Below are 26284 nucleotides of genomic sequence, written 5' to 3'. Positions count from 1 at the left end.
GATTCGCCACAGTTCATATTCTTGAATTTCTAGTTTAAACAAGCCCCAGACAGGCACATATCTGTGGATTTTTCATCCATAGATCTCAAAGCACGGTATGAAAGCGGATAAGCATGATTAGCCCTATTTTACAGGTGTAGAAACTAGGACACTGGGAAGGCTCAAAGGCCCAATCTTTCAAATCTAGGTGCCTAAAGTCAAGCACGTAAATCCAGATTTAGGCACTGAAATAAGTGTCCTGATGATCAGGGTGACTGAGCACCATCAGCTCCCATTGACCCCGGTAGGGATTCTGAGCATGGAGGGCTCAGGGAATCGGGCATGACATTTCTAGCTCGTTACACCACTGTCAGGGAATACTAATGGGGCGGGAGGATGACTGATCTCGCTGTGTGCATGCATCCCCTTGGACCCTCTAAATTCTCCGTCTTCTTTGCAAGCCTCTTGTAATTCATGGTCGCTGCTGACAGCAGAGTAAACTGAATACAGGTTGCCCGGCTGCTGAGCTAATTTATTCCTGGCGGGCAGTGTTTCAGCTTTCAGGCTGGTGGGGCGGCACATCCCTCCCTTCGTCTCCCTATCCCCCAAGACAAATAGCAACACCATCAAGATCGAAGGAGTTGTCACTTAACATCAGAGGGAAGGTGGTGACGGGACGCGTCACGCTACAGCATGAACATTCCAGCTGGCTGCAGAGCTGTCATCATTAGCAGTCTGCGACAAGATGCCATTGCAGTCCAGTGTTCTTGAAACTTGCCTTAAACACACATATTCTCACTCTGAGCAGCTCTTTAGGATTCAGAAGTGGCATGGGCTGTCATATCTGATGCGACGTGTCGTGCGTCGCCTTCAGAATTCTGTGGCCTTTGATTTCATGAGTCTGGCTTTGATTCTGTTCAGCCAGATTCAATAGAAACATCGGCAGAAGCCCAAGCAAACTCCAAATGGATAAACCAAAATCAAATCAGTCTTGGGGCTTGTCTACACTCCCCTGAGCGACACAAGTTACGTCGACTTAAATATCAAGTATCGGGGGTAGCCGTGTTAGTCTGTATCCACAAAAACAACAAGGAGTCCGGTGGCACCTTAAAGACTTCATGAATCTGAAGAAGTGAGGTTTTTTACCCACCAAAGCTTATGTCCAAATAAATAAATCTGTTAGTCTTTAAGATGCCACCGGACTTCTTGTTGTTTCTGTCGACTTAAAGTGTTCTCCACGCCGCGCTATGTCAGCAGGAAAGCATCTCCTGCCGACACAGCTTCCAGCTCTCGTTGAGGTGGCGTAATTATGCCGATAGGAGAGTGCTCTTCAGCAGACGTGCTGCAGCAGCCGATGTTGTGCAGTAGTGTAGACTAGCCCTTAGTTTGCAGGGCCTTGGGGATTTAATCTGACTGTTTTAATGGGATCTGGACCATAGCATTCCGTACACTTTGTGTATGGCTGGGTATACAAGACACCACTGCTATCTTGTGGAAGGAATGTCAGTCCGGCTCAGATGTTTGATTATGTCACCCTCTGCAGGCTGAATTTCAAAGGGCCTATAAGTCCTACTACTCCTGTTTTAAGGATCTGATTGTGCACAAACGTCTACGTGGGAGTAATTTTGCTCCAGCGAGTCATCCCACTGGATTCCAGATGGGACCATTCAGCAGCAAAGTCTCTCACAGGCTTAAATGTTTACAGGACCAGACCCTAAAACTGGACAAGGATAACCGATTATCAGATGTGCTGAGCACTCGCAGCGCCCACGGACATCAGGAGGAACTGCAGGGGCGACGCACTAATGAAAATCAAACCGCTTATATCTTTCTTTTTACCGAATTTTGAAAAAAAAAAATCTGAAATTTTGCATCTGCCAAACTCCAGTTGATGCAAAATTTCAGGGAGATGGGAATGTGGAAAATATACAAAAAATGTGAATGTCCATGTTTCCAATGTGACGCAAGCTTCGTTTGAAACAGGTTTCATTTTTGCTCCATAAAAGAGTCCTATTCCCTTAGTAAAATTGTGTGAGAAAACCACTTCTTTCTTGAATTCACAATACAATACAAAAAGCTAAGACTTATGAGTAGTTTTGCCTTTCTGACCATGATTCTTCCTCGGGCCAAATGATAAAAGTTCAGCGACTTTAGAGTAAAAGTGTCCTAAATTCTGCACCTCACAATCTGAGTAGAAAATAGCTAACTGTGGAATCTGTACAGCCAAAGAGTCAATACAATAACAAACCATAGCACTGTATTTCAGAAACCAACTATTTCAATACATATAATGATAGTGTTCAATTATAATGGGGGAGAAACAGATGAGTACAAAGAACTGTCTATGATTATATAAAACAGGCATAAATGCATAGATTTTAAGGCCAAGAGAGTCCATTACATCATCTAGTCCAGGGGCGGGCAAGCTTTTTGGCCTGAGGGCCACATCAGGTTTCTGAAATTGTATGGAGGGCCGGTTAGGGGAGGCTGTGCCTCCCCAAACAGCCAGGCGTGGCCTGGCCCCCGCCACCATCCGACCCCCCCTGCTTCTCACCCCGACAGCCCCCCTGGGACTCCTGCCCCATCCAACCCCCCCTGTTTCCTGTCCCCTGACAGCCCCCCCGGGACTCGTGCCTCCATCCACCCCTCCCTGCCCCTGACTGCCCCCCGCCACCCCATCCAATCCCTCCTCTCATTCCTGACTGCCCCCCTAGGACTCCTGCCCCATCCAACCACCCCTTCTCCCTGATCGCCCCCTCTACAGCCGCACTGCCCAGAGCACCAGGACAAGCAGCCGCGCCGCCCGGCTGGAGCCAGCCACGCCATCGCACAGCACAGAGCACCGGGTCAGGCTGTGGCTCTGCAGCTGTGCTGCCCAGAGCATCGCGCCGGCAGCGCAGTGAGCTGAGCCTGTGGGGGAGGGGAGACAGCAGGGGAGGGACCGGGGGCTGGCCTCCTGGGCCAAGAGCTCAGGGGCCAGGCAGGAGGGTCCTGTGGGCCGTAGTTTGCCCACCTCTGATCTAGTCTGACCTCTTGTATAACACAGGCCTTAGAATTTCACCCAGTTGTAACTGAGCCCAGTAATATGTTTGGCTAAACATCATCTTCCAGAAAGGCATCTAGTCCTGATTTGAAAACTTCAAGACATGGAGAATCCACTACTTCCCTTTGTAGTGTGCTCCAATGGCTTATCACACTTACTGTTAAAAACGTGTGCCTACTTTCTAATCAGAATTTGTCTGGCTTAGCTTCCAACCATTGCTTCTTGTTATGGCTTTGCTAAAGGGCCCTTAAATTAGAGATTAAAAACAACAAATTTATTTTATTTTATGAGACCACAAATTGGATCAGTACCATTTAATAATAGATAAAGTTTACATCAAAACAGCATTTCATAAAACTCAGCACTTTCTGAATCAACACTTGGATCTGGTTTTCCCATTGCAAGTTATTTCTCAAAAGAGCTGGTTGAAAAGGATCAAAATTGGAAATGTTGATTAAATTTTTTATCAAACTCTGTATTTCAGAAACTCTGTATTTCAGAAACCAACTATTTCAATACATATAATGATAGTGTTCAATTATTAACTCTGCCCTGCTCCCAAAAATCCCCCAAACCAACCTGAAACGAAATATTCAAGAAAATATTGTTTCAATGTTTAAACTGCTATAGAACTGGTACAAAAATTAAAAAAAAAAAATCAAAGAAAATTTTTTGGGGAAAAAAACCCTAAATGAAAATTTTCATGGAAAATGTCCCTTGTTTTTTCCAACCAGCTCCGTTTATTCAAAATGGAAAATAAATGAATGAGTAGGTAACACATGGAAATACTGACTTTGCCTTGAGTGTTTCCTCCTGAAAATTCCACTGCGGGTCTTCTACTAGCTGCAGTTCTCGGAGGACGCTGCCTGGTTTGTAAGCTGCGTTGATTACCATGCTAAGAACCTAATGAAAGACAAAAGTAAACACTGACAGCTTTAATAGAATGACCACATAGTCACTATCCTCATATCTGCACTGAAGTAGCACCTGGAGGCACTAACTGACTCGGGGCCCCTTTGTGCTAGGCACTGTATATATTCACAATGACGGGGTCCCCGCCCCCAGAGAGATTACAATCTAAGCAGTGCTTTAAGTAGAACGCAGGCGCTGTCAATGTGCATGTTAACATTCTATGGTATTTACACAATTCTGGAGGGGGTGAGGAGGTGAGCTGGTTTTAACACCCTATACTTAACTTGATCCTTCACAGATTTGCAACTGACTGTAAGCATATCAACTCCCCACCCCCACCGCAGTCGCCTCCAGACATTATTACAAGAGAGAAGCTGATTATATCATAATAGCATACAGTAGAGATGAGCTCCTGCATCCTTTCCAGTCATGGTTAGGGCTCTACTAAGTTCACGGCCGTGAAAAACATGTCACGAACCGTGAAATTTGGTCTTTTGTGTAATTTTGCCCTATACTACACAGATTTATGGGGGAGACTAGTGTTTCTCAAACTGGGGGTCCTGACCCAAAAGGGGGTTGCGGGGGGGGGGTCGCAAGGTTATTTTAGGGGATCACAGTATTGTCACCCTTACTTCTGCACCCTTACCATTTTGGATCAGGACCCCTACAGTTACAACACCATGAAATTTCAGGTTTAAATATCTGTAATAATGAAATTTATGATTTTTAAAATCTCATGACCGTGAAATTGACCAAAATAGACCGTGAATTTGGTAGGGCCCTAGTCTTGGGAGTCTGCCATCATTTTTGGAAACCAAGTTGGATAATTTTCAGTCATGAATTTCACTTAATGCTACAGATTGCAATGTAAAGCGGGCATAATTTGAATAGCCTAGCGGGTTTGCTTATTAGTGGAAGCAAGATATTAATTCATTATTAGACCTTTGTAGATTTCACAAGACTGCTCATTAAAAGAAATGAACTTAGAAATACTCAAAATAGTGTCTAATAATAATACCCCCAGGTTCTTATACCATGCTTTTCACCTACAGATCTCAAAGCACTTCACAAAGGAAGATAGGGATCATTATCCCCATTTTACAGATGGGCAAACTGAGGCACAAATTTGCCCACAGTCACTTAGCAGGTTAGTGCCAGAGCAAAGAATAGAGCTCCAGTCTCCCGAGTCCTAGTCTAGCGTCCTACCCAGTGGCTCACACTGCCTTCCAACAACAACAACAACAAAAAGGACAAATCCGTATGTTCTCAGCCAATCAACGCTCATAACTGTTCCCCTCCCATCACCCACTGCAGAACTGACAGGGGCACTGGCCTGTGTGACTCACAGTCAGAGGAGTCGAATGGCCTTTTAAGGGCTCCCACCCTCGCTGTTCTGCGTAGCTGCATCTACTACACTAGCTGCTTTTGGGAAAGCTCCCTCATTTCACTTCCAGCAGGTACGGAAAACACAGCAATGTGAACACCGGTGCCCGGGCCACACTGACACTCCCATCATTGCGACCACCAGCACAACTGCACTGGTGGTCCTGAAACAACACATGGTTTTCCCCAAAGACCTAATGTAGGCAAGGCCAATGGCAGAGAAAAGCCCCTTGGGATGGCTGCGAGCAGTCCCCAGTATGGTTCAAGGGTTCTCCCTCCAGATATGCTACCCTTGGCATCTAGGCTCCAGTTCAGCAAAGCACTTAAGACTTGGATGTTTTACTGGGCTGGGGCCCTACCCAGCCTGTGTCTAGGATGCCCCATATCCCCTTCACATTAATATGTCTTTTAAATCCGGCACCAGCTGGGAATAAACAATTGCCTGTTAGAGAGAGCTTGATCAATCGGAGTGTGACCTCCCTTACTTCCTAATGCTGAGGGCTACTGAATTGCAAAACAGGATCCCCAGGGTAGTGGTGGCAGCCAAACTGTTTGACATATTAAAAACTAGACTGGACAAAGCACTAGGAAACGTAACACAGGGAAGTGAACAATCCTGCAGTGACAGGGAGATGGCCTCTTCCACCTCTAATTCTTATGACAGCCTATAGGGAATGAGGCAAATCGCCGGTACCAATTGTTTCTCTTGTATTTCTATCTGCAGGTCACCCACAAATGCCCACATGCTTGCTGTGCTGCAGCATTGCCTTCTCCTTTGCATGCACTTTGCTCTTATTTGCTTCATGAGGTGCTGCCCGCTCCTCATGTTTCACCGACTGTCTGATTGTGCCCCTGGGAGCTCTCTTGACATTGCTCATTTCCATTTGGACCTGGAGCCTGCTTCTCTTGGCATAGCTAGACACTGCTCCATCCACCAATTTCACGAATTAAAGAATCTGATTTAGATCAAGAACAGTTCAGTCATACAGGTCCCATTCCTGCAACCTTTCCCCTCCATGCGTTCACAAGGACCATGGAGCAGGCGAATAACACATCGCAGTTGTAAGGGGAGGGAGAGTTCATTATTTAAATGGTTAGTTAATCCATAGATAATAAAGCTTAGCACTCAAACATTAACTGAACAGCACACAACCCCTATTTATTTTCTCCATTTTGCAAATGGAGGCAGAGCCATTATGGGCCAGATCTTCAACCGGGCTAAGCTCATGTAAATCTGGCCACTCAGTTTGATGTTTAAATGGAAACAGAGCTGTTTTGGAAATGTGTCCCTAAGTGACTTGCCCAGACCACGCAGCCCGTCAATGGCAGAGCTGGAAACGGAAATGAAGTATTTGATCACCAGAAACAACACATCCTAGGAGCGAAAAGACATTCACTCTGTAGTAGGGTAACCCGGTTAAATAGAGAGCTCCGATGATTACATTGCGGCATAATGTTTCTCTAAACAAAAGCGCACTGTTGTGATGATTATTGTTTCATCTCTGATATGCACGTAGCAATGATCTGTAAACCTGTTCAAAGCTTCCTACCTAAATAAAAAGATAAGAAAGAAAGACAGAAATCAGGCATTTGTGGCATGACTGACTCACTTAGACATCACTGCCTTGCTCACCTATTAAAGTGATATCTGTTCTAAGTGCAGTTGGAGGGATTATGGGCACAATTTCTCCCTCCAAACAGAACAGAGTTCCACTGCTCAGTCTGTCTGGGTTTTACCTTAGACAACCAATTTATTTCAGTCCTGTACAGATGCTAATAATACCAGCGTTTTTCTCTGAATTGGCTTGTCTCCAATGTGACTCTTAGTAATCTAAGCTCACATTGGAAAATAATGTTTTGACGGGATAATCATTTCCCTTGGGGGGGAGGGGAAGCTTTAGCTTTGTCTCTGTGTTTATTTCCTAAGTGTCCCTTGGCTTGTCCCTAACCTTCCAGCAGGAGTCCATTACCATGTTAACAGTGTTCTTGTCCAATGACATTATCTCTTAATCTCACACACAGTTCAACACTACTTTACTTCTTGGGGGAAAGGGGTTTTAAAAAGTTCCCTAAAAGGTATTTAGGCATCTAACTCCCATTATTTCAATAGGACAGGGGTAGGCAACCTATGGCAGGGGTGCCGAAGGCGGCACGCGAGCTGATTTTCAGTGGCACTCACACTGCCCGGGTCCTGGCCACCAGTCCAGGGGGCTCTGCATTTTAATTTAATTTTAAATGACACTTCTTAAACATTTAAAAACCTTATTTACTTTATATACAACAATAGTTTAGTTATATATTATAGACTTATAGAAAGAGACCTTCTAAAAACGTTAAAATGTATGACTGGCACGCGAAACCTTAAATTAGAGGGAATAAATGAAGACTCGGCACAGCACTTTAGAAAGGTTGCTGACCCCTGCAATAGGATCTGGGCCCAAATCCTGATCTCATTCAATTAAACTTCCACTGGTTTCAGCATAGCTAGATAGGATCCAAGTAACTAATTTTGGGCAACTTTCTTGAATCAACATGTATTTCTCTGTCACTCTGCTTTCCAAAGCAAGTCAGGACGGATTCCATTTTTGGCCCATGATGTCATAAATACATAGTCTATGACAACATAAAGCAACTGTGTAAACTGGAATAGCTCAGTTGACGTCAGAGCTACAATGATTTACACCAGCTGAGGATGTAGCCCGCACTTGCTCCTATTGAAGTCAATGGTAAAAATTGGCTTCACTTGGAGCACCATCAGATCCATAAAGCTTATACAAGGTACAGAGAATACAAACACCATAGCCAATAGCTCGTGATAGCTCATGATAACTCCATCAGCCTTGCTCAGTCATGTTTAAAATTCAGTCTAAGCTGCTTAATTCTCTGAGCACCAAGACTGAGACATCTGATTTAATTATGCACCTTTCTCCATGCTCCTCAATTTTAAATTAAAAAATGAGTGCAATAGTTTAACATTTTTTTCCTCTTGTTTTTCAAATACTGGCTTATTCCCCTTTTGCGTGTCATGAAAGGAGAGTCACCTTATGCCAAAGTCCGGAACCAACTAAACAACATTATTTTTGTTTTTTAGACAGTGAGGGTAATTAAACTCTGAAACAGATTATCAATGAACGTGGTCAATTATCCATCACTTGGAGTCTGTAAAAGGAAATTGTCTGTCTCTTGGAAAGAGACGCCATAGTGCAAGCACAAGCTGTTGGACTAGGTGTAAGGATCAGTGGGTGGAATTTTATGGTCTGTGTTATGCAGAAAGTCAGATTAGATGATCATAATGATCCTTTCAGGCCTTAAAATCTACTAAATCTATGAACTGTTAAGCAGAGCTGCTGTGAAAATGGCTGTCATGTCCCACCCCAGAGGTGTCTGCATTCCCGCGATGGCTGAAGTCTTTGCTATCTGTCCCAGTCCTGAACCATTTTTTTTTTTTTTTGCGGACAACACTCCCATCAAGGAGTTCAGGATTGAGTCTAAAGAATAGACTTTAAGCCATCACTGCAATGGACCTACCTCTGGGGTGGAACGTGGCATGTAAAGTCCCTGATTCTGCAATCTGATCTACATGGGTGGACACCTAAGGCTTTGTATAGATACAAGGGGGTCCACCCGCAAGATTGGGGCCAAAATTTCAAAAGCACTGCTGGATTATTTATTGATCTCACAGTAATGCCTAGGAACTCGGACCAAGGATAAGGGTCCCATTTTGCTAACCCCAGGGGTAGACAACAGGCAGACCCTGGGCCAAATCTGGCCCACCAGATGCTTTTGACTGGACCCCAGAATCTTTTTATTTACTTATTACTATCATTATTGTTGGGTTTTTTCCCCATCTTCTCTAGAGTCTGGACCTTGACTATACCTTGACTAAGAAATTTGAACCTTGACAAAAAATAATTGACTACCCTCGGTGCTGCACAAATGAGAAACAGCTAGTAGTCCCTGCTCCGAGGAGCTTACAAATGTCAGAGAGTACAAGGTGTGACACCTGGGTAAAACAGTCAAATGGGCTGAAGGATGGGTGGGAGGTAACAAAACAGAGCTTAGTGGAAGTCACTGCATGCCACTTGCCTAACCAATGGGATGAATGGTGCTGTATACACGTAATATGTTACCACCATCTCTCTTTGAACTCCCAGTTATGGGCTGATCCCCTGGGTGTTCCAGTCCATTCTGCTCTAATAATAGGAGATATACCAACCTCCTAGAACTGGAAGGGACCTTGAAAGGTCATTGAGTCCAGCCCCCTGCCTTTAGTAGCAAGACCAATTTTTGCCCCAGATCCCTAAGTGGCCTCCTAAAGGATTGAACTCACAATGCTGGGTTTAGCAGGCCAATGCTCAAACCACTGAGCTATCCCTCCCCCTAAACTCTGGTGAGTTTCAGTGTGCTGGCAGCCAAGTTACATCTACTGACACTCCAAAATGTCCTGTATACAAGCCAGCGTTGGCTGAACCCCGCAGGACAAACCCCGCTTTCTACTACTGCCCCATGCAGGCAAGGCCAATGGCAGAGAAAAGCCACTTGGGATGGCTGCGAGCAGTCCCCAGTATGGGTCAATGATGATCCCTCCAGATATATCCCTTCAGATAGGGAGGAGGTTTGGCCACAAGGTGCTCAGAGCCACCTCCTGCTCCGGCTCCAGTGCACAGTACCTAGAGTGGAATACATGGCTGCATCTACTCGAAGAACATCTTATTAGTAAGGCTGTGAGTCTGTCACGGAGGTCACGGATTCCATGACTTTCCATGACCTCTGTGACTTCTGCAGCGGCCAACAGCAGTAGTTTGAGTGTGTGAGGGGGGCTCAGTGCTAGGGGCAGGGGCTTGGAGGGGTGGAAGGGGACACTTATCTCATGGTGGGGGGCTTCTCGGCTCCCACTGGCAAGGCCCTGCAGCTCCTAAGCCCTGCCCTCAGTTCCTGGCCAATGGGAGCTGCGCAGCTGGTGCTTGTGGCGGGAGCAGCGTTCAGAGCCCCCTGGCGCCTCCTCCGCCTAGGAGTTGCAGGGACACGCAGAGCTGGGTAGGGAGCCTGCCAGCCCTGCCAACCCTTCCCTGCCAGCACCAGCAGGGGTCCCAGGCTGCGCGCTGCTGCCCATCCCCAGCACCAGAGGGGGTCCTAGGCCATCTCCCTCAGCACCTGCGGTGCCCCCAGACCGCCCCCCACAGAGCACCTGAGGCCTCCCACCCAAGTTTTAGTTAGGGACATATAGTAAAAGTCATGGACAGGTCATGGGCTGTGAATTTTTGTTTACAGCCCGTGACCTGTCCAAGACTGTTACTAAAAATACCCATGACCAAAACGTAGCCTTACGTATTAGGAACAAACTCCAGATGCAACAGCAGGGCAAGAAATGGCATCAAAACTAGGAGTTTTAGAAGTAGGAAGTTGCAAAGTCTAGATGGGATTGTTGGCTCTATTTTGGGTTTATTTGGTTTAGGAATGTCAGTAAGCAGCAGGGCTGGTATGGAATATATAAAAAGACATTGGGTATTTGAAGCATGAACAAACAAAAATGGTTTTACAGGTGTGAAAGGGTTAGTTCTAAAAGAAAATGCACCATTTATAACGTGCACAATATTGATATGTAAAAGCAGCAAAGAGTCCTGTGGCACCTTATAGACTAACAGACGTATTGGAGCATGAGCTTTCGTGGGTGAATACGTCTGTTAGTCTATAAGGTGCCACAGGACTCTTTGCTGCTTTTACAGATCCAGACTAACACGGCTACCCCTCTGAATATTGATATATTATTTAACTAAATACAAATAAAACCAATGTTAATTAATATAAATAAAAGGGAAAGATAAAGAGACTATTTGTTCTGTCTATGGGAGCTGTGTGTTAACCACTATCAGCAGCACCCTAAGAAATATTAAATAAGGTAAAATTCCCCATCATTAAGGATAAACAACTCCTTAATTGATATTGTCCACGGTGCACTTCTGAATTTGCTAAGGAAAGGAATCGTGTCAAGTCCTGTAAGAAAGGGCCTTTTTACACTGTTAGAAACTTGAGGTCATGGACACCACGTCCAAATCAAGGCTCATGTTATTTTAAAAGGTCATGCACAGTATTGGCTTCCCTTATGTATCCCTGCAGTGCGTTTGCCCAGATGAGACCCTGACACTGCACTATTCAACACACTGGCAGTGGTCTGTTCAGTAAGGTTATCTCTAAGACACCCCCTGACAGGAATGCCTGGACTTGCTGCAGTTACTGGTATATCCTAACAGCACACAGTCATTAAGGGCTCCACACTCGGGGTACGCAGAGACATCAACTCATCTAGATAGTTGCCTGCAACAGGCTACATAAAAGCACTAGCGAAGTCAGTACAAACTAAAATTTCATACAATGACTTGTTTATACTGCTCTATATACTAGACCCTGAAATGTAAGTACAATATTTATATTCCAATTGTTTTGTTTTATAATTATGTGCTAAAAATGAGAACGTCAGCAATTGTTCAGTAACAGTGTGCTGGGACACTTCCATATTTTTATGTCTGATTTTGAAAGCAAGTCCTGGTCGTTTTTAAGTGAGGTTTAACTGGGGGTGCGCAAGACAAATCAAGACTCCTGAAAGGGGTACAGTAGTCTGGAAAGGTTGAGAGCCACTGTGCTAAGGGATAGCGATACAAGTGCAGGTGTGATGTTTTTGACATTGAGTCAAGTATCAGAGGGGTAGCCGTGTTAGTCTGGATCTGTAAAAGCAGCAAAGAATCCTGTGGCACCTTATAGACTAAGAGACGTATTAGAGCATGAGCTTTCGTGGGTATTCACCCACGAAAGCTCATGCTCCAATACGTCTGTTAGTCTATAAGGTGATACAGGACTCTTTGCTGTTTTTGACATTGTCACTCCAGTGTGTAGTCAGCCTGGTCTAGACCAGTTGAGTGAGACTCGGGAGCTAGTTACTACAGTCTTGAGTCAGTGAAGTGGAGAGAATGACCTATATGCCACTATTCCAAATTTTGTTGTATCCTACAAAAACCCACTGTGATTGGACAAACTGTTATAACGCCCAATCCAGTGTTTAATGATGTGTCTACAACTGACAGTGAGCCTGACCATCACGATGAAATTGAGGCGATGGTACCCATTTTTGATGTATGCATTACCCCACTAATTTTGTTAAATCAGAAATATACCCGTGTTATGCAAACTAGCAACAGCATGGGAAAAGCAAAGCGATCTCAGTCAGTTATTTCATGATGGGGATCTCAATATTCTATTGTCGCATACTTAAATAGAAATAACCTTCAAGGGTTTGATTGTGTTACAAATAATTAAAATTAACATAATGACAATTATATTTCACCACTTACGTCTGGTTAAAGAGCAAAAAATTTAAACAAATGCTTTACTTGGGGGGAGGTATAGCTCAATGATTTGAGCATTGGCCTGTTAAACCCAGGGTTGAGTTCAATCCTTGAGAGGGCCACTTAGGGATCTGGGGCAAAATCAGTACTTGGTCCTGCTAGTGAAGGCAGGGGGCTAGACTGAATGACTTTTCAGGGTCCCTTCCAGTTCTAGGAGCTAGGATATCTCCATATTAATTTAATTTAATCCTTTTGTAACTCTGAGGAAACAAGTTAGTGTTACTGAATATCTTACAGCTTTCTGCTTAAATAAGTGGCACCATAAATAAATTCACAGTGACAAGGCAGGGCCTGTTGACCTATGAACCAGACCTTTAGCTCACTCATGAACCAGACTCCCATAATCCTCTTTGGTCACACTAAGAAAGAAAGAAACAAGCTTGCTGGACTTGTTAAGAAAGAAATAGTGACCTTTTCCTGCTCTTTCAACTGTGCAAGCAAGTTCTTCAGCTGCAACAGCCAGGAATATACATATAAATATAACGTACCAATACTAAAATAATGAGTAAGAAGGGATAAGCAATTATCAGGCCCAAGACAAGACTGGGATCAGCTTGTCATCACTGCAGGGCCAGTTCTACGGATTGTGGTAACTATGATTGATATCTATTTCTGTCGTGCGCTGTTCTGATATCTAATGGTTTAATAAATTCAGTCACTCTGACTTATACTGTGATTCAGACCATCTGAGTAGCTGGCCACATCTTCTATTTCATTCAAAATGTTGTGGGTTATGTAATTCTGACAAGCTGTGGAGTTTTCTTTGATAATAATCAGGCTTCTGCATGGGAATGAACCAGGACTTGATGGCTGCAAAAGGCTTTTCTCCCCCTTGTCTCTCTGCTGCATGGATTTGGGCTGTGAGGACCGCAAGATGTCACATCATGTCAACTGGTATCTCCATTCCTGCTCATTTCCGTGCCAAATCCACAAAAGACCATTTATTTATGGAAAGAAAGCTTTTTGGACAGCTGGGAATGGACGTTTCACACCTGAGTGCTTAGACAGAAATCAGTAAACCATGGATCTTCCTCTCAGGGTATGGCTACACTTGCGAGTTGCAGTGCTGGTGGAGGCTTTCCAGCACTGCAATTAGTAAGTGGCCACACCTGCAGGGCACTTCCAGCGCTGCAACTCCCTGGCTGCAGCGCTGGCCTCACTCAGCATGGGAATAAGGATTCCAGCGCTGGTGCTGCAGCGCTGGTCATCAAGTGTGGCCACACACCAGCGCTGTTATTGGCCTCCAGGGTATAAAGGTGTATCCCAGAATGCTTTTAACTAAATTACTCCCTTTGTTTTGTTATGCAGCCTCTCTTTGTTTGCTGCTTATCAGCTCCTGTTTGCTGTGATCAATCTGTGAACAATCAAATGAGATCCTCCTCCCTGCATGATTCACAGGGGTTGAGTGTTTGCATTTTGCTTGACCAGCAGCGAGAAAAGGAGTCATTCACAGGGGTTGAGTGTTTGCTTTGCTTGAGAGCAGAGGGAAAGAGAGTATGTTGGATGCAGGCTGTTTGCAGTTAACAGTAAGGGGTGGGAAAATTTCTGATTTTGCAAAGTGTCAGTTTCTTTTGAAAAGCATATTGCTGCCACTTGAATGCTGGGATAGCTGCCCATAATTCATCACTCCCAACAGCGCTGCAAATGCTGCAAATGTGGCCACACTGCAGTGCTGGTAGCTGTGAGTGTGGCTACACACCAGCGCTGGCCCTGCACAGCTGGATGACCAGCGCTGCAACTACCAGCGCTGCAGATTTGTAAGTGTAGCCATACCCTCAGACACTCGGGGTCTGACTCTCCCCTACCATGCACTTTCTGAAGTCATTCACACCTGCAAGTGTAACATACGACTGTTCTAATTCGGTGCTTCCACTCTGCCCTTGTGTAAACGATGACACAAGATGCAGAGCAATGGAAAAAAATCAGGCCCTGAGTGAGGATATTAGAGGGCTGATCAGGATAGTCTCCCTGTATGGGCTAAGATCCTCAGCTGGTGTAATCACTACAGCTGTACTGAAGTCAATGCAGCTATGTCATTTTACACCAGCTGAAGATCTGGCCTCTTTCAACTATCCACTCTGTTTTAAAAAAACAAAATATTCCACTGATAGAGGAGGAAGACCATTAGTATAAGTACAAGCTTGGTGCAACTCACGTTTCTCTTCCACTTACAAAACTGAAGCGGATGCTCTTTCTTTTGTCCCGTGCTCTCTTTCAGAAGATGAGCAGAAAGCCAGATCCACCATCAGCAAAATGCTCGGGCCTTGCTTTCAGATTTGGCAACGGTCACCTTTTGCTTTGCAAACACTTTATCCTGTTTCCTGTTGGGACTATTTTGGATTCCTGAATTTCAAATCAAGCTATCGCACCTGGAAAAAGCAGCTTGATCTTGGTGCTTTTTGTAGTGAGACAATAGGCTGTAGCCTTTCAAACAACACCAGAGATTTTTTTTAAATGGGTAAAAGAGCCCCTTGTCGGTACTAAGGCCGAAAATTTCAACAGTGATCTGTGATTCTCGGTGTCTCAGATTTTAGTGCCCAATTTGAGACATCTTGAGACTGATCTTCCTGATCATCCAATTAAGCTGAAGTCAGTTAGAGAGATGGCTGAAAGTGCAAGACCACTGCTTATCCTACAGCATTGTCTTAGGCCTTGTCTACACTATGGGGGTAAATTGATCTAAGCTACGCAATTTGAGTTATGTTAGTAGCTTAGATCTACTCACCGCGGGGTCCACACTACGCGACGTTGACGGGAAACGCTCTCCCGTCAACTCCTCTTACTCTTCTCGTTCCGATGGAGTACTGGAGTCGACGGGAGAGTGCTCTGTGGTTGATTTAGCAGGTCAGACCCACTAAATCGACCCCCGGTGCATTGATTGCCACAGCGTCAATCCTCTGGTAAGCGTATGCAAGCCCTTATTGTTTCCTTGGGCTCCACTGTCTGTCAAACCTACCTGTTGTCTCTTGTTATAAACTTATATTGTGAGGTCTTTGGAAGAGGGATCATTTTTGTTCTGTGTTTGTACAGCACCTAGCACAGCGGATCCTGGTCCATGCTGCTCCTGGTGCTCTGTCATGGACACAGTTACCTGTGTCTGTCCCGTGCTTGAATGCAAGTGAGGTGCCTGTTTTGAAATTCTGGTCCATATTCCCCACAATCCCTGTTTCCACACCGTTATACGGACATCCAGTCCCACATTGCAGACAGATGAACCGTACCTCTTTAAGCACTAGCACACACTTGCCAGGCCCAACAGACTGAGGTAGCTCTGCTATTCTCCCTTTGTTTAAATATGGACCTGAGAAGCAGCGGTGATTGATGAAGAGCTGGGGGCAGCAGTATCGCCCGTTGACAGTACCTGCAAGAAGAAAGCGATGTTACCAAGACTGCAATTGTTTTCCTGCAGCAAACCTAAGAGTGTCTCTTCTTTCTGCTAGATGCTTGCAAAACTACCAGCAACTATCCTGGCGGTAGGATCGGGTCCCTGGTAAGCACAGCTCAGTGTCCAGAGAGATCTCATTCATGACACCATCAATTGTACTTAGAAGGCCACTATACCAGAGTATCTGAGTGTCTCATAATTGTTAACTCTCTCCTGAGATGTAATTACAGATGGGAAACTGAGGCATAGAGAGAAAAAGTGACTTTTCCAAGGTCAAAGAAGACGACTCCAGCTGAGCAGGGAATTGAACTCAGGTCCTAAGAAGCCCAACCTAGCACGCTAACCGCTGGGCATACCTTCCTCTAAGCACATGTGCTTAGGCCTCCACACCAGCTACTATGAACGGTGCAAACAAATGGTTAATTTCCAGGTACAGGCTCCTGTGCCTGGATTGAAAGGCTTGGACGGTGCTGGATCTTCGGCTGCCCCGGTGGCCGCCAGCATTTAGGCGGAGGGAGCTGGGGCAGGGGAGTGCGGGGAGGGCCGCCTGCAGCAAGTAAGGGGGTGGGGCAGCATGCAGGGGAACTCCCCGCCCCAGCTCACCCCTGCCCCGCCTCCTCCCCGAGCACACCGCGGCTGCTTCACGTCTCCCACCTACCAGGCTTGCGGCGCCTTAGCTGATTGGCGCCGCAAGCCTGGGAGGGCGGGGAAGGGCAGCAGCGGCAGTGTGCTCGGGTGCAGAGCAGGGGTGAGCTGGGGCGGGAGGGATGCCTCAGGGCGGAGGTGGGGGGAGCTGCCGCAAGGGGGGCGCCTCAGGGCAGAGGGGGCACTGCCGCAAGGAGAGCACCTCAGGGCAGAGGGGGAGCTGCCGTGGGAGCTGCCACGGGAGGGGGTAGCGCGAAACATCCTTGCACCGGCCCTGTCTACACCTCTGGCTTTTCCACAATGCTTTTGCCAGATGAAGTCTGAAATGATAAAGGCACTTTCTGGTCGCTGAGCAGACTCACCTGTTGTGTCTGGCTGAGGGACTGGGCAAAGGTCATGAGGTATTTTCTCAACAGGCACTGCAGATGGCAACCTGCTTAACGACAATATAATGCACTTAATACCAGGAGCCTGGGTGCTGGATCAGAACCTGAGCAACTCAGGGTTTTGCATCAGTCTCATGAAAGTATGGTAATCACTTAGTACTCTGATATCCGCATGGAGATTATAATACTGACATTTTGCCTCATATCCTCAAAAGTATTTAGGTGACTGGCTCCTACTGAAATCAATGGGAGTTAGATATCTAAACACCTTTGAGCATCTGGGTCTTTAAGCACAACACTATTCCAACTAGACTGACTCTGCTATGTCTTATGGTCAGGGATCTGTGCATTTGGGGGCTTTCACTGAAATTCACCCCTGGCTGCAAAATTGTGCTCCAGAATCTGAACTTAAATTTTTTTTAAAAAAAAATTAAGTTTCTGGCTTAAGGATGCAAAGATAACGTTAAAAACATGAACCAAGTGTAAACTGATGCAGCATTGTCTGCCTGAGTCTGCAGGAAGCCAGAAACAGCTTGTAAAGGTATGAGCTACCCCATCGATCCCAGTCAGGGCGCAGTGGGCAGCTCGATTTTGTGGACTCTGGAATTTTTTCCAACCTGCTGGAATTCAGCCTTTCTGCCATGGAATTCACAGAGTCTACAGTGCAGACCCAACTGAGATAACATTCTGAAACGTCCTTTTAGACTAGCGACTATTTTATTTTTGAAAGGAACCCCTGCAAAAAGATTCAGCCACAGGATTGAAACTGTAGTTACTAATATGATGTACAGTAGAACCTCAGAGTTAAACACCACAGTTACGAATTGACCCAGTCAACCACACACCTCGTTTGGAACTGGAAGTCTGCAATCACGCAGCAGCAGAGACCAAAAAAAAAGCAAATACAGCATAGTACTGTGTTAAAGGTAAACTACAGGTCTGTCACATCTTACGTGCATTTAACATGCACAATTTCAGCTTTACACGGTCGGCAAAAACAAAAATAAAAAAGAGAAAAACAACAATTTAAATACTGTTTCTGTAGTGCGGGCGATTCCGCCCGCCATTCAGCTCAATGTATTTTGACTATACACGGTTTTCGCTTTACGCGCTAACCGCGGTACAGAACCCCCGCGTAAGATGACACTCGCCTGTACTAAAAAACTAAAGGGAAAACAGTATTTTTCTTCTGCATAGGAAAGTTTCAAAGCTGTATTAAGTCAATCTTCAGTTATAAGCTTTTGAAAGAACGACCAGAATGTTTTGCTCAGAGTTATGAACATTTCAGTTACGAATCATCTCCATTCCCAAGGTGTTTGTAAGTCTAAGGTTCTACTGTAGCTGTTGTACCCCGTTCCCCATAGAGAATCGAATTCATCTACATAGCGAAACTGCTTTTAAACAGAAACCTACTGCTTTTCTGGTTGCACCACTGCAATCTTCCTCTTCTTTCGTACTGCACAATGAGAGAGGAAGAAAGAAATATATGGTCTGTTGAATAAATGGCTGGACTATAAAATCACATTTAACACAATGAAAGGCTCTTCCACGCTCAGCCCCGCTTTCTATATATATATTTTTTAAATAAGCCGCCATATCATTAAAAAACAAGTGCTTTAAAGAGGCTGTTGTACATTTAATCTTGCTACTGCAAAGCTGATATTGATTTTCTGGGATCTGTACTTAACAAATATTAAAAGAAAAGTAACACAAATATTTTTCCTTGCAGAAACACACGTGCAAGATTGCATTTTGCAAGCATGATTACCCCAGCATTGTCGCTCCCCATCTCTAAATTGTGACAAGGCTGCTCAATGTTGCCATAGCAGTAGTCTTCCAAATTAGGTCTGGCTGCCTGATTTTTAACTCCGATATATTTAACTCTTCAAAAGGGTTTGACACTTTTTTTTTTTAAACATTTGCCTTTCAAATGTTAATGAATATAAACAGACTGATGATAATTATTTCAGCTGGAGATGGGAGATTTGCTTCGTTACACCCCACGAGCGGCTTGATGACACCAGTTCTTGGGATCTCAATCTGGGGTCACGACCAGGCCCCAGGGGAGGGCAGGATCGTGCCGACCTTCCCTTTCTGTATTGTTAACTGTTCTCAACTCTTTCTGCCTCCTTCCCTTGGGAGGCCGGTTTTCATCCTCCCTTTTTTCTCCTCCGCACCCAGGATGGTCGCATTCCCCCACTGCTCAGATGTCTTCACCCTGTCATCAGGCGGAGTTGGGAAGGGTGAGCCTTCCAAAGAGCTTCCCGGCGCCTCCTCCACTCGCAGGGCGGCGGCGGGAGTGCTTCTGCAAGAGGTGGTGAAAGCTAACACATCCTCCTGCAGTAGCTGCTCCTCGGCCCTGGCCTTGCACGACCCCTGCCTTCTCCCCAACCCCTTCCTCTCTTCAGGCCAACCACACGCCACAAGGAAGGGGCACCGCCTGGAGTCTATTTTGGGCTCTGCTTCTCTGGCTGGGTCTCCATTCACCAGAAGGGTTGCAGCGGCGGTATATACGTCCCTGGATGGAACCCACCTTGACTCTGGGGAAGCACAGACCCAGATCTCAGCTTTGTGTCTGGCATCTCTCTTTCAAAAGGGCTGGGCCCAAACCCCAGAACCAAATCTTTGAAAGGTTCCCAGGACATGGGGCCATCCTTGGGGTTTAGGTCCATCTCTTAATGGGACTAAGGAATTTGGGACCTGCTCCTGCACAAGAATCTCGGTGGGGATTGTGCAAGCAGAAAGCTTGCAGGATCTGGGCCCGTGGACATAAAGAGCATCTCTCCTCTCCAGTGTAAGGAAATAGAGAAGCTGGTCCTATAATATCTCCAGGACAATTAAGTTTTTTCAATACCTGGATACTTTAGATCATCACTACAGAGGGATGGCTTAGGGCCAGATTTGGATACCCTCGACTCATGTGAACTAGTACCTTCCTTTGCTTTGATAACAATGGGACTACCCATGGAATAAGGCACTACCCAGTGTGAGTAAGGGTAGCAGAATCTGGCCTAAAAGCAGTTCTAATTTTAATGTATCCAATGTAAACTGAGAGTAATTCTGCTGATGTCAGTGGAATTACACCAGTGTCGAAGTGCAATCTTTGGGTAGATGTGAATGGCCGCTCGTGTAGACACACCCACTGGACTCTAGCTAGGCTGCTGAAAACAGAAGTGAGGCAGTCCCGGTGTGGGCTTCAGCGTGGGCTGATCCCTCGGGTCCGTACTTACTTGCGCAGCCAGAGCTGAAGCCCGTGGGCCGTAGCATCCTCACTTCTATTTTTAGTGAGCAAGCTAGAGCCCAGCTAGCACCGGATCCATCTGCATGAACTGCCGTCCACACCCGCGGCTGCTATCATACCCCTTAGCGCTGGGAAATGGTGCTAGGCGACAGCTCTGGAGAGCAAAGCCCTCGGTTTTATTGACCATCTGGGCACAGCACGGACAGGGGCAGCACTGGCTTCCCCACATGTATTCCTCAGTCCCGACCTGGAGAGTAAAAGCTCTGTGGTGGCATGCCCCTAAGTGTCTAAGTGAGTTAGGAGCACATGTTCCATTGAAAGTCAACAGGTCTTGTGCTCCTAACTCACTTAGGTGCTTTGGCCTTGCTGTATCCCATGATCAGTTCCCTGTGCCGTCCAATTCCTGTCCCCTCTGGTATGATGTCTCTCACTTAGGGTATGTCTACACTACAATCATGGGGCATGACTGCTCCATGTGTTGACATACTTGGGCCAGCTTTGATCTACCTAACTTGGGTACAAGAGCAGTGAAGCCACAGCACCACATGGTTCAACGCAGGCTATACAGACCTGACCAGAATCCTTGGTAATTACTCACACATGCAACTATAGCTTCACAGCTCCGGCACCTGGGTTAGCGACCTCAAAGCTAGCTTGGGTATGTCTACACAAGCTGCAATTGTGGCCCAGGATTGCAATGCACCCTTAAAGCCTTTGTCACATATTCCTAAGGGACTGTGTTCTCCTTAAGGTGTTGGTAGGCTGAGAAATTAATTTCAGAGTGATAAAACCCAGATACCAGTTATGGCCAGGTTAGATATACCCAGGGCCACATTCCACAACCCTTAGTCCCATTCGTAAAGGGATTCCTTGGGTGAACAGGTTCTAACTACTCGGTCCAAGGGTCGCAGAGTCTGACGGCCATTGAAGCAGGTTGGTAGGTAGGAGGAGCAGATTAGGTATATGTGGCTGCTGACTAAGAAACCTACGTGTATGGTGTCTATTCACTTGTGGTTTCGCATACTTACAAACTGCTTTGTGGGGCGGTGTGAGGTTGTAAGCGTTTGCTTCACACCAGCCAACTGGGAAAATGTCCATCGACTCTACATCAACTATATACTCCGGAGCAGGCATCTGTAAACCTAGAAACACAAATGTATAATGCAATTTACACACAGGACGCCTGAGCTCAGAGCGGTTTCAGCATTCGTCACAAACCAAAGCAAGGAAACGATGGGGCACCTAAAAATAAATCGGCTTCCCTGCATTGAGATAAGGCATCATTTTGTCTTCAATTTCCTACGGGTAGCAATGACAAGGCTGTTGCCTTTAAAGTGCATTGTGATTCCACAGCAAAACGGCAGTAAGAGACCATTAAAGATGTACGGCTGAGCAACTGAAAGTCAGCAAAATGGCAAGGTTAAGGCTGTGTGAGCCCTTCCCCATCCCGATACCACAGGGCGCGATGAAGCAAGCCCTTCGCTCACAGACTCACTGATTTTAAGGACACAAGTGCTCATTATGATCATCAAGAGACCCCATGAAATCCACTAGGGACTTCGCTATTGCTATCAGTTTTACGTGGAAAGCGCTCAGAGAGTACAGTGGAAGTGACTGGCGGGGTTATCAAACGCTCTCGGAAATGATCAGTAGACATTGCTCTCCTGTATCCTTGCCTTTGCATCTGTTACAGCATCCTCGCCTCCTGCTTAATGCAGCGCGATTTGACAGTGCCCAGCCAGCTGACTGCAGGGAATTGTCCACTAATGAATGTTCACCAAGAGCCAGCAGCCAAACTGAAACAGTAATTGAACTTTGTGAGGGCAACACAGCCCTTCGGTGAGGAGGTGCCTGCAACGATGGACCCTCCAGCTGAGCCTGGGAGCAGAAGCAGATACACAGTTGCAAAGGCATAAAATATACGCCCGGGAGCTCACAACACTGGAAGAAAGGGCAAAGAAAATGATGCTGTGTGTCTCCACGGCCCTCATTAGAGTAATAGCTGAGCACCTTGAAATCATTAATGCATCATATCCTCACCATGCTCTTTGCGGTACCATTCCCGTTTTACAGGCGTGGAATTGAGCCGTAAGGCAGATTGCAAGACTTGCCCAGAGACACACAGGAGGTCTGTGGCTGAGCCAGGAATCAAATCCAAGTCTCTCGAGTCCAAGACCATCCTTCCTCCCTTGTAGGAACCTCACTAAAAATGCTGCCAAGGAGGAACAGCCTGTTTTAAAGTAGTAGAATTTTAACTCCTTATACTGCAAAACATCTCATCCCAATTTCTGTGTTCGACTTCATCTAAAGACCTGGTCCAAAGCCCAGTGACATCAATGGAAAGATTCCTATAGAAGTCCATGGGCCTTGGATGAGGTCCTAAATGCACAGCAAGATGCAAGAAATCAACTCAACGCCAGCACCAGTGTCATGACCAGGACATGGGCAGTCATACCTAGTGGTCAGAGCAGGAGTCGGGAGTCAGGTACCAGGAGATCAGAGTCTGAGACAGGCTCATGGACAGACTGAGAATCAGGCACCGGGAGGCAGGCAGAGTCAGGTGCCAGGCTACAGACAGCAATCAAATAGCAAAGTCGAGGACAAACCACGATGGGATGTTAAAGTCTAGGGTCTATCACAAGCAGGGTCTGGAGCAGAGACAGACTTTCTGCTGCTCAGATAGCTTCCCTTCATGGTGTCCTGATTTAAGTACTGGTACTAGCCAATCAGTGGGCTGCGAGGGGCCGCCACTCAAATCCTGCTGGGCAGTACATCCAGATGAGCCCAGCCTCACAGGGTCCACCTATGGGATCCAAGCAAAAGCCTCCTGTGGTGGTGCAGAGGTGCCAGCAGGTGAGAACTTCCCTGGGCCCATGTTCCAGCACTGCAGGTTCTAATACAGTGACCGAAATGACCCAGGACGTCCTTTGCTTTCATTATTTCAACTGCTCTGTGTTACTGTTCTGATCCAACGTTCTTTTCTTTTTTCTGCTTACAATGACAGGTGCAACATTAAAGTTTGATCCTAAAAATTTACAACTGCAGCCACTCCGAATGGCAAGGATGCACCAAAATGTTTATTTTCTCATCCTGCCACACTGACGCAACAAAGAGACATACATCCAACCACGCTTACGTGGTACTGTTTTTTATGTGAGCATTTGATAACCCCCACCAGTCACTTCCCGCATCTTATTGCTGCACTTAGCTTGAGCCATATAACAAACTGGAAACAGCTGGTTTGCAGTTTCTGTTTGCCTGATTTATGCATTTGACACCACTGTCTTCACGGCCCAAGAAATGGACACACGAATGGAGACATTAGGAATAAAAGTAGAATGCGTGAAGAATGAAAAATTCCATCTCCCGTTAAATATATTACATTATTGCAACTTCAGCAGCAATTCTTGAAAATATAAACCCAGTTCGTCCCTCAAAAATTACTAGCATGGGGTTTTTACTTCACCAAATTCCTAGTGTAGCCTTAGATATTATGCAGAGAGTATACATTATTACTTATATAAATGCAAACAAGAAAGCTTCAGCGTTATAACCTAAAATGAACTAGTAAAAATTTACAATGCAGATCCTGAGTAATAAAGTAGCAGAAAGCGATGGGATACACACACACAATCTTATACCAGCCCTATGCATCTTTCCCGCTTTGGATGAGCTCTACTGCCAGTCATTAAATGCTCCCCGTGAAATTTACAGAGTTCTGCTACTGCCTGAAACATGTTTTATTCAGCAATGGTCCCTTATGTCTAACTCGACATGGCTTAACTACTGCAGCCTGTTTTACAGACAGTTTGTGTTGTCAAACTGCAAAACTGGAATGGCACAATCTGCCTGCTGCTTGGACCCCTTGCCCAGCGCTACAGACTCTGACCTGCCTAATGCCCGGTATCCTGACCTTGGCCTGACTTCTGGTGACCCGAATGGTGCCTGACCCCCTCCAGGTTAGTTCGACCGGCTCCTGCCTGGTCACCTGAACCAGGTCGCTAACCACTAGACCTGGCTGCCCATCTCCCAGCTCTGACAGCTGCTACCAAAATCTCATCTGAATCCCTAACACTTACAGATTTAGCTGAAGCGTGAAGTTTATGTCCCTTCCAAAACTTCCTTTAGCATTAGCTATTCTAAGGACGTAGCATTCACTATAAGAGTAACAGTCATAGGGCCAGACTGTGATGCCATTGCTTACAATGAGTAGTACCATAAGCTTCAGTGGGACAATCCAGGATGAAAGATGCTTTTTGAGGGGATATCATAATCTTGCTCGTAATTAGAGCCGGTCAGGAATTTGTTATGAAACTTTGTTTTTTAAATAAAAAAACCAATGAGTTATAGAAACAAAAACTGTTTGCAAAACAGCATCAGGGTTGATGAAACGCCTGACTCAAAAACTTTTGGGTAAAAAAAAACTTTAAGATAGTTGAACTGAAAAAATTCGGTTCTTTGAATTGAAGTGACTTTTTATTTCAAAATTTTAATAAATTTACACTAAAAAGATAAAAGCCACCATGTTACTTTCGTTTTACACCTCTGGGAGACTTACTCTATGTCAGAGCGCAGTGAATTTCCTCACAAGGTATGTCTACACTACAGCCCAAGATATAATTCCCACGTACCTGTACAAACTCTGATCGAGCCAGTGTGCTAGAAATTGATTGCAGCCATGTTGGTAAGAAGGGCTAGCCGCCCCGAGCACATACCCATCGGAGACGCTAGGTATTCAGGAGGATTGCCCCTCCCAACACTTGCACTGCTGAGGCTATGCTGCTATTTTTAGTGCACGAGCTCAGTTAGAGCTAGAATGGGTTTGTCTCCTCAAGCTGGTATTTACACCTCCATTTCTAGTGTAGACGCACTCACCATGTGCTGGGTTGGTGGAGGTTATTTTTATGAACACAACTGGAACATTGGATCTGTTTGGTGTCCCTAGCCTCTATTCGTCAGAGGATGGAGATGGATGGCAGGAGAGAGATCACTTGATCATTGCCTGGGTGTTATGAAATACCTTGATTATATGCTTTGGTTGGTTTATATACTTAGGGCTTAAGCCAAGCCCTGAGTATTAGAAGACAGGATGAGACCTCGTGTGGGGCAGATTATCCCATATCTGCCTTCTGCAGGGTTCTCGTACCTTCCTCTGAAGTATTTGGTACTGACCACGGTTGGAGAAAGGATAGTGGACTAGAACTAGTGGATCAGTTTTAGATCAGGGCTCTAGTGTGCAGATGAATTTCAGATAAAGCTGGATTCAAGAAAACTGATTTCTGATTTGCATAAGCAGTTAGAAATTCAGTCTGAAATGTTGCACCTCAAGGTGTATAACTTGAAACAATGCGTATGTTAGAATTCCTCACTGAACTTTGGCTTTAATACGAATCTGTGCTACTTTTTATTTACACTACTGCAGCTCTTAAAGGGGCCCACTGAGACCAGGACCCTGCTGGGCTCAGTGTTGTATATAAACACAGGTTGTGGCTACGCCCAGGTTTTAACCACAACCTTGGAACAAAGGTTTGTGGAGGGTCCACATTAGCATGTACAATCACATTAGCTAACTTGAGTTAAAGGCAAGTCAATTAATTTGAGTTAAAAAATTCGAGTGTGACAAAGCCATAGTGAGACAATCCCAGCACTAGAGCCTACAGGGGAAAAGGAAGGAAGCAGAGGTGAAGTGAGTTGCTCAGGGTCACACAGCCAGTCAGTGGCACTGCTGGGAATAGCACCTACATCTCCTGAGTCCTGCTCTAGTGCCCTATCCACTGCACCCCATTGCCTCTCATCTGCGTCATGCAGCTTTTGACTGTGCCACCTTGAGCTATGATTTCATCAGCTCTCACATGCTACGCAGCATTTGGCATGAAGCAGGGATGTAGCAAGAACAGGGTACGTGCTGCC

General features: G+C 45.7%; 1 protein-coding gene across 5 annotated transcripts in view; it reads right to left on the bottom strand.

The window, feature by feature from the left end:
* Positions 1 to 26284, bottom strand: part of SFMBT2 (Scm like with four mbt domains 2) — a 192354-nt gene that overhangs the window by 23911 nt on the left and 142159 nt on the right. For 4 of the 5 annotated variants that reach the window (XM_039519596.1, XM_039519597.1, XM_039519599.1 and 1 more), the window contains exons 12-16: positions 21403 to 21516; positions 18547 to 18589; positions 17110 to 17183; positions 15939 to 16078; positions 3816 to 3925 (exon numbers count right to left, since the gene is read on the bottom strand). In XM_039519596.1, coding sequence (XP_039375530.1) covers positions 3816 to 3925; positions 15939 to 16078; positions 17110 to 17183; positions 18547 to 18589; positions 21403 to 21516 — 481 coding nt within the window. The remainder of the gene's footprint in view (positions 1 to 3815; positions 3926 to 15938; positions 16079 to 17109; positions 17184 to 18546; positions 18590 to 21402; positions 21517 to 26284) is intronic. The other variant, XM_039519600.1, reaches the window with a different exon arrangement.

Source organism: Mauremys reevesii, linkage group 1 (assembly GCF_016161935.1).
Source record: "Mauremys reevesii isolate NIE-2019 linkage group 1, ASM1616193v1, whole genome shotgun sequence".
NCBI lineage: Eukaryota > Metazoa > Chordata > Testudines > Geoemydidae > Mauremys > Mauremys reevesii.
This window is presented reverse-complemented; position numbering and strand designations above follow the sequence as displayed.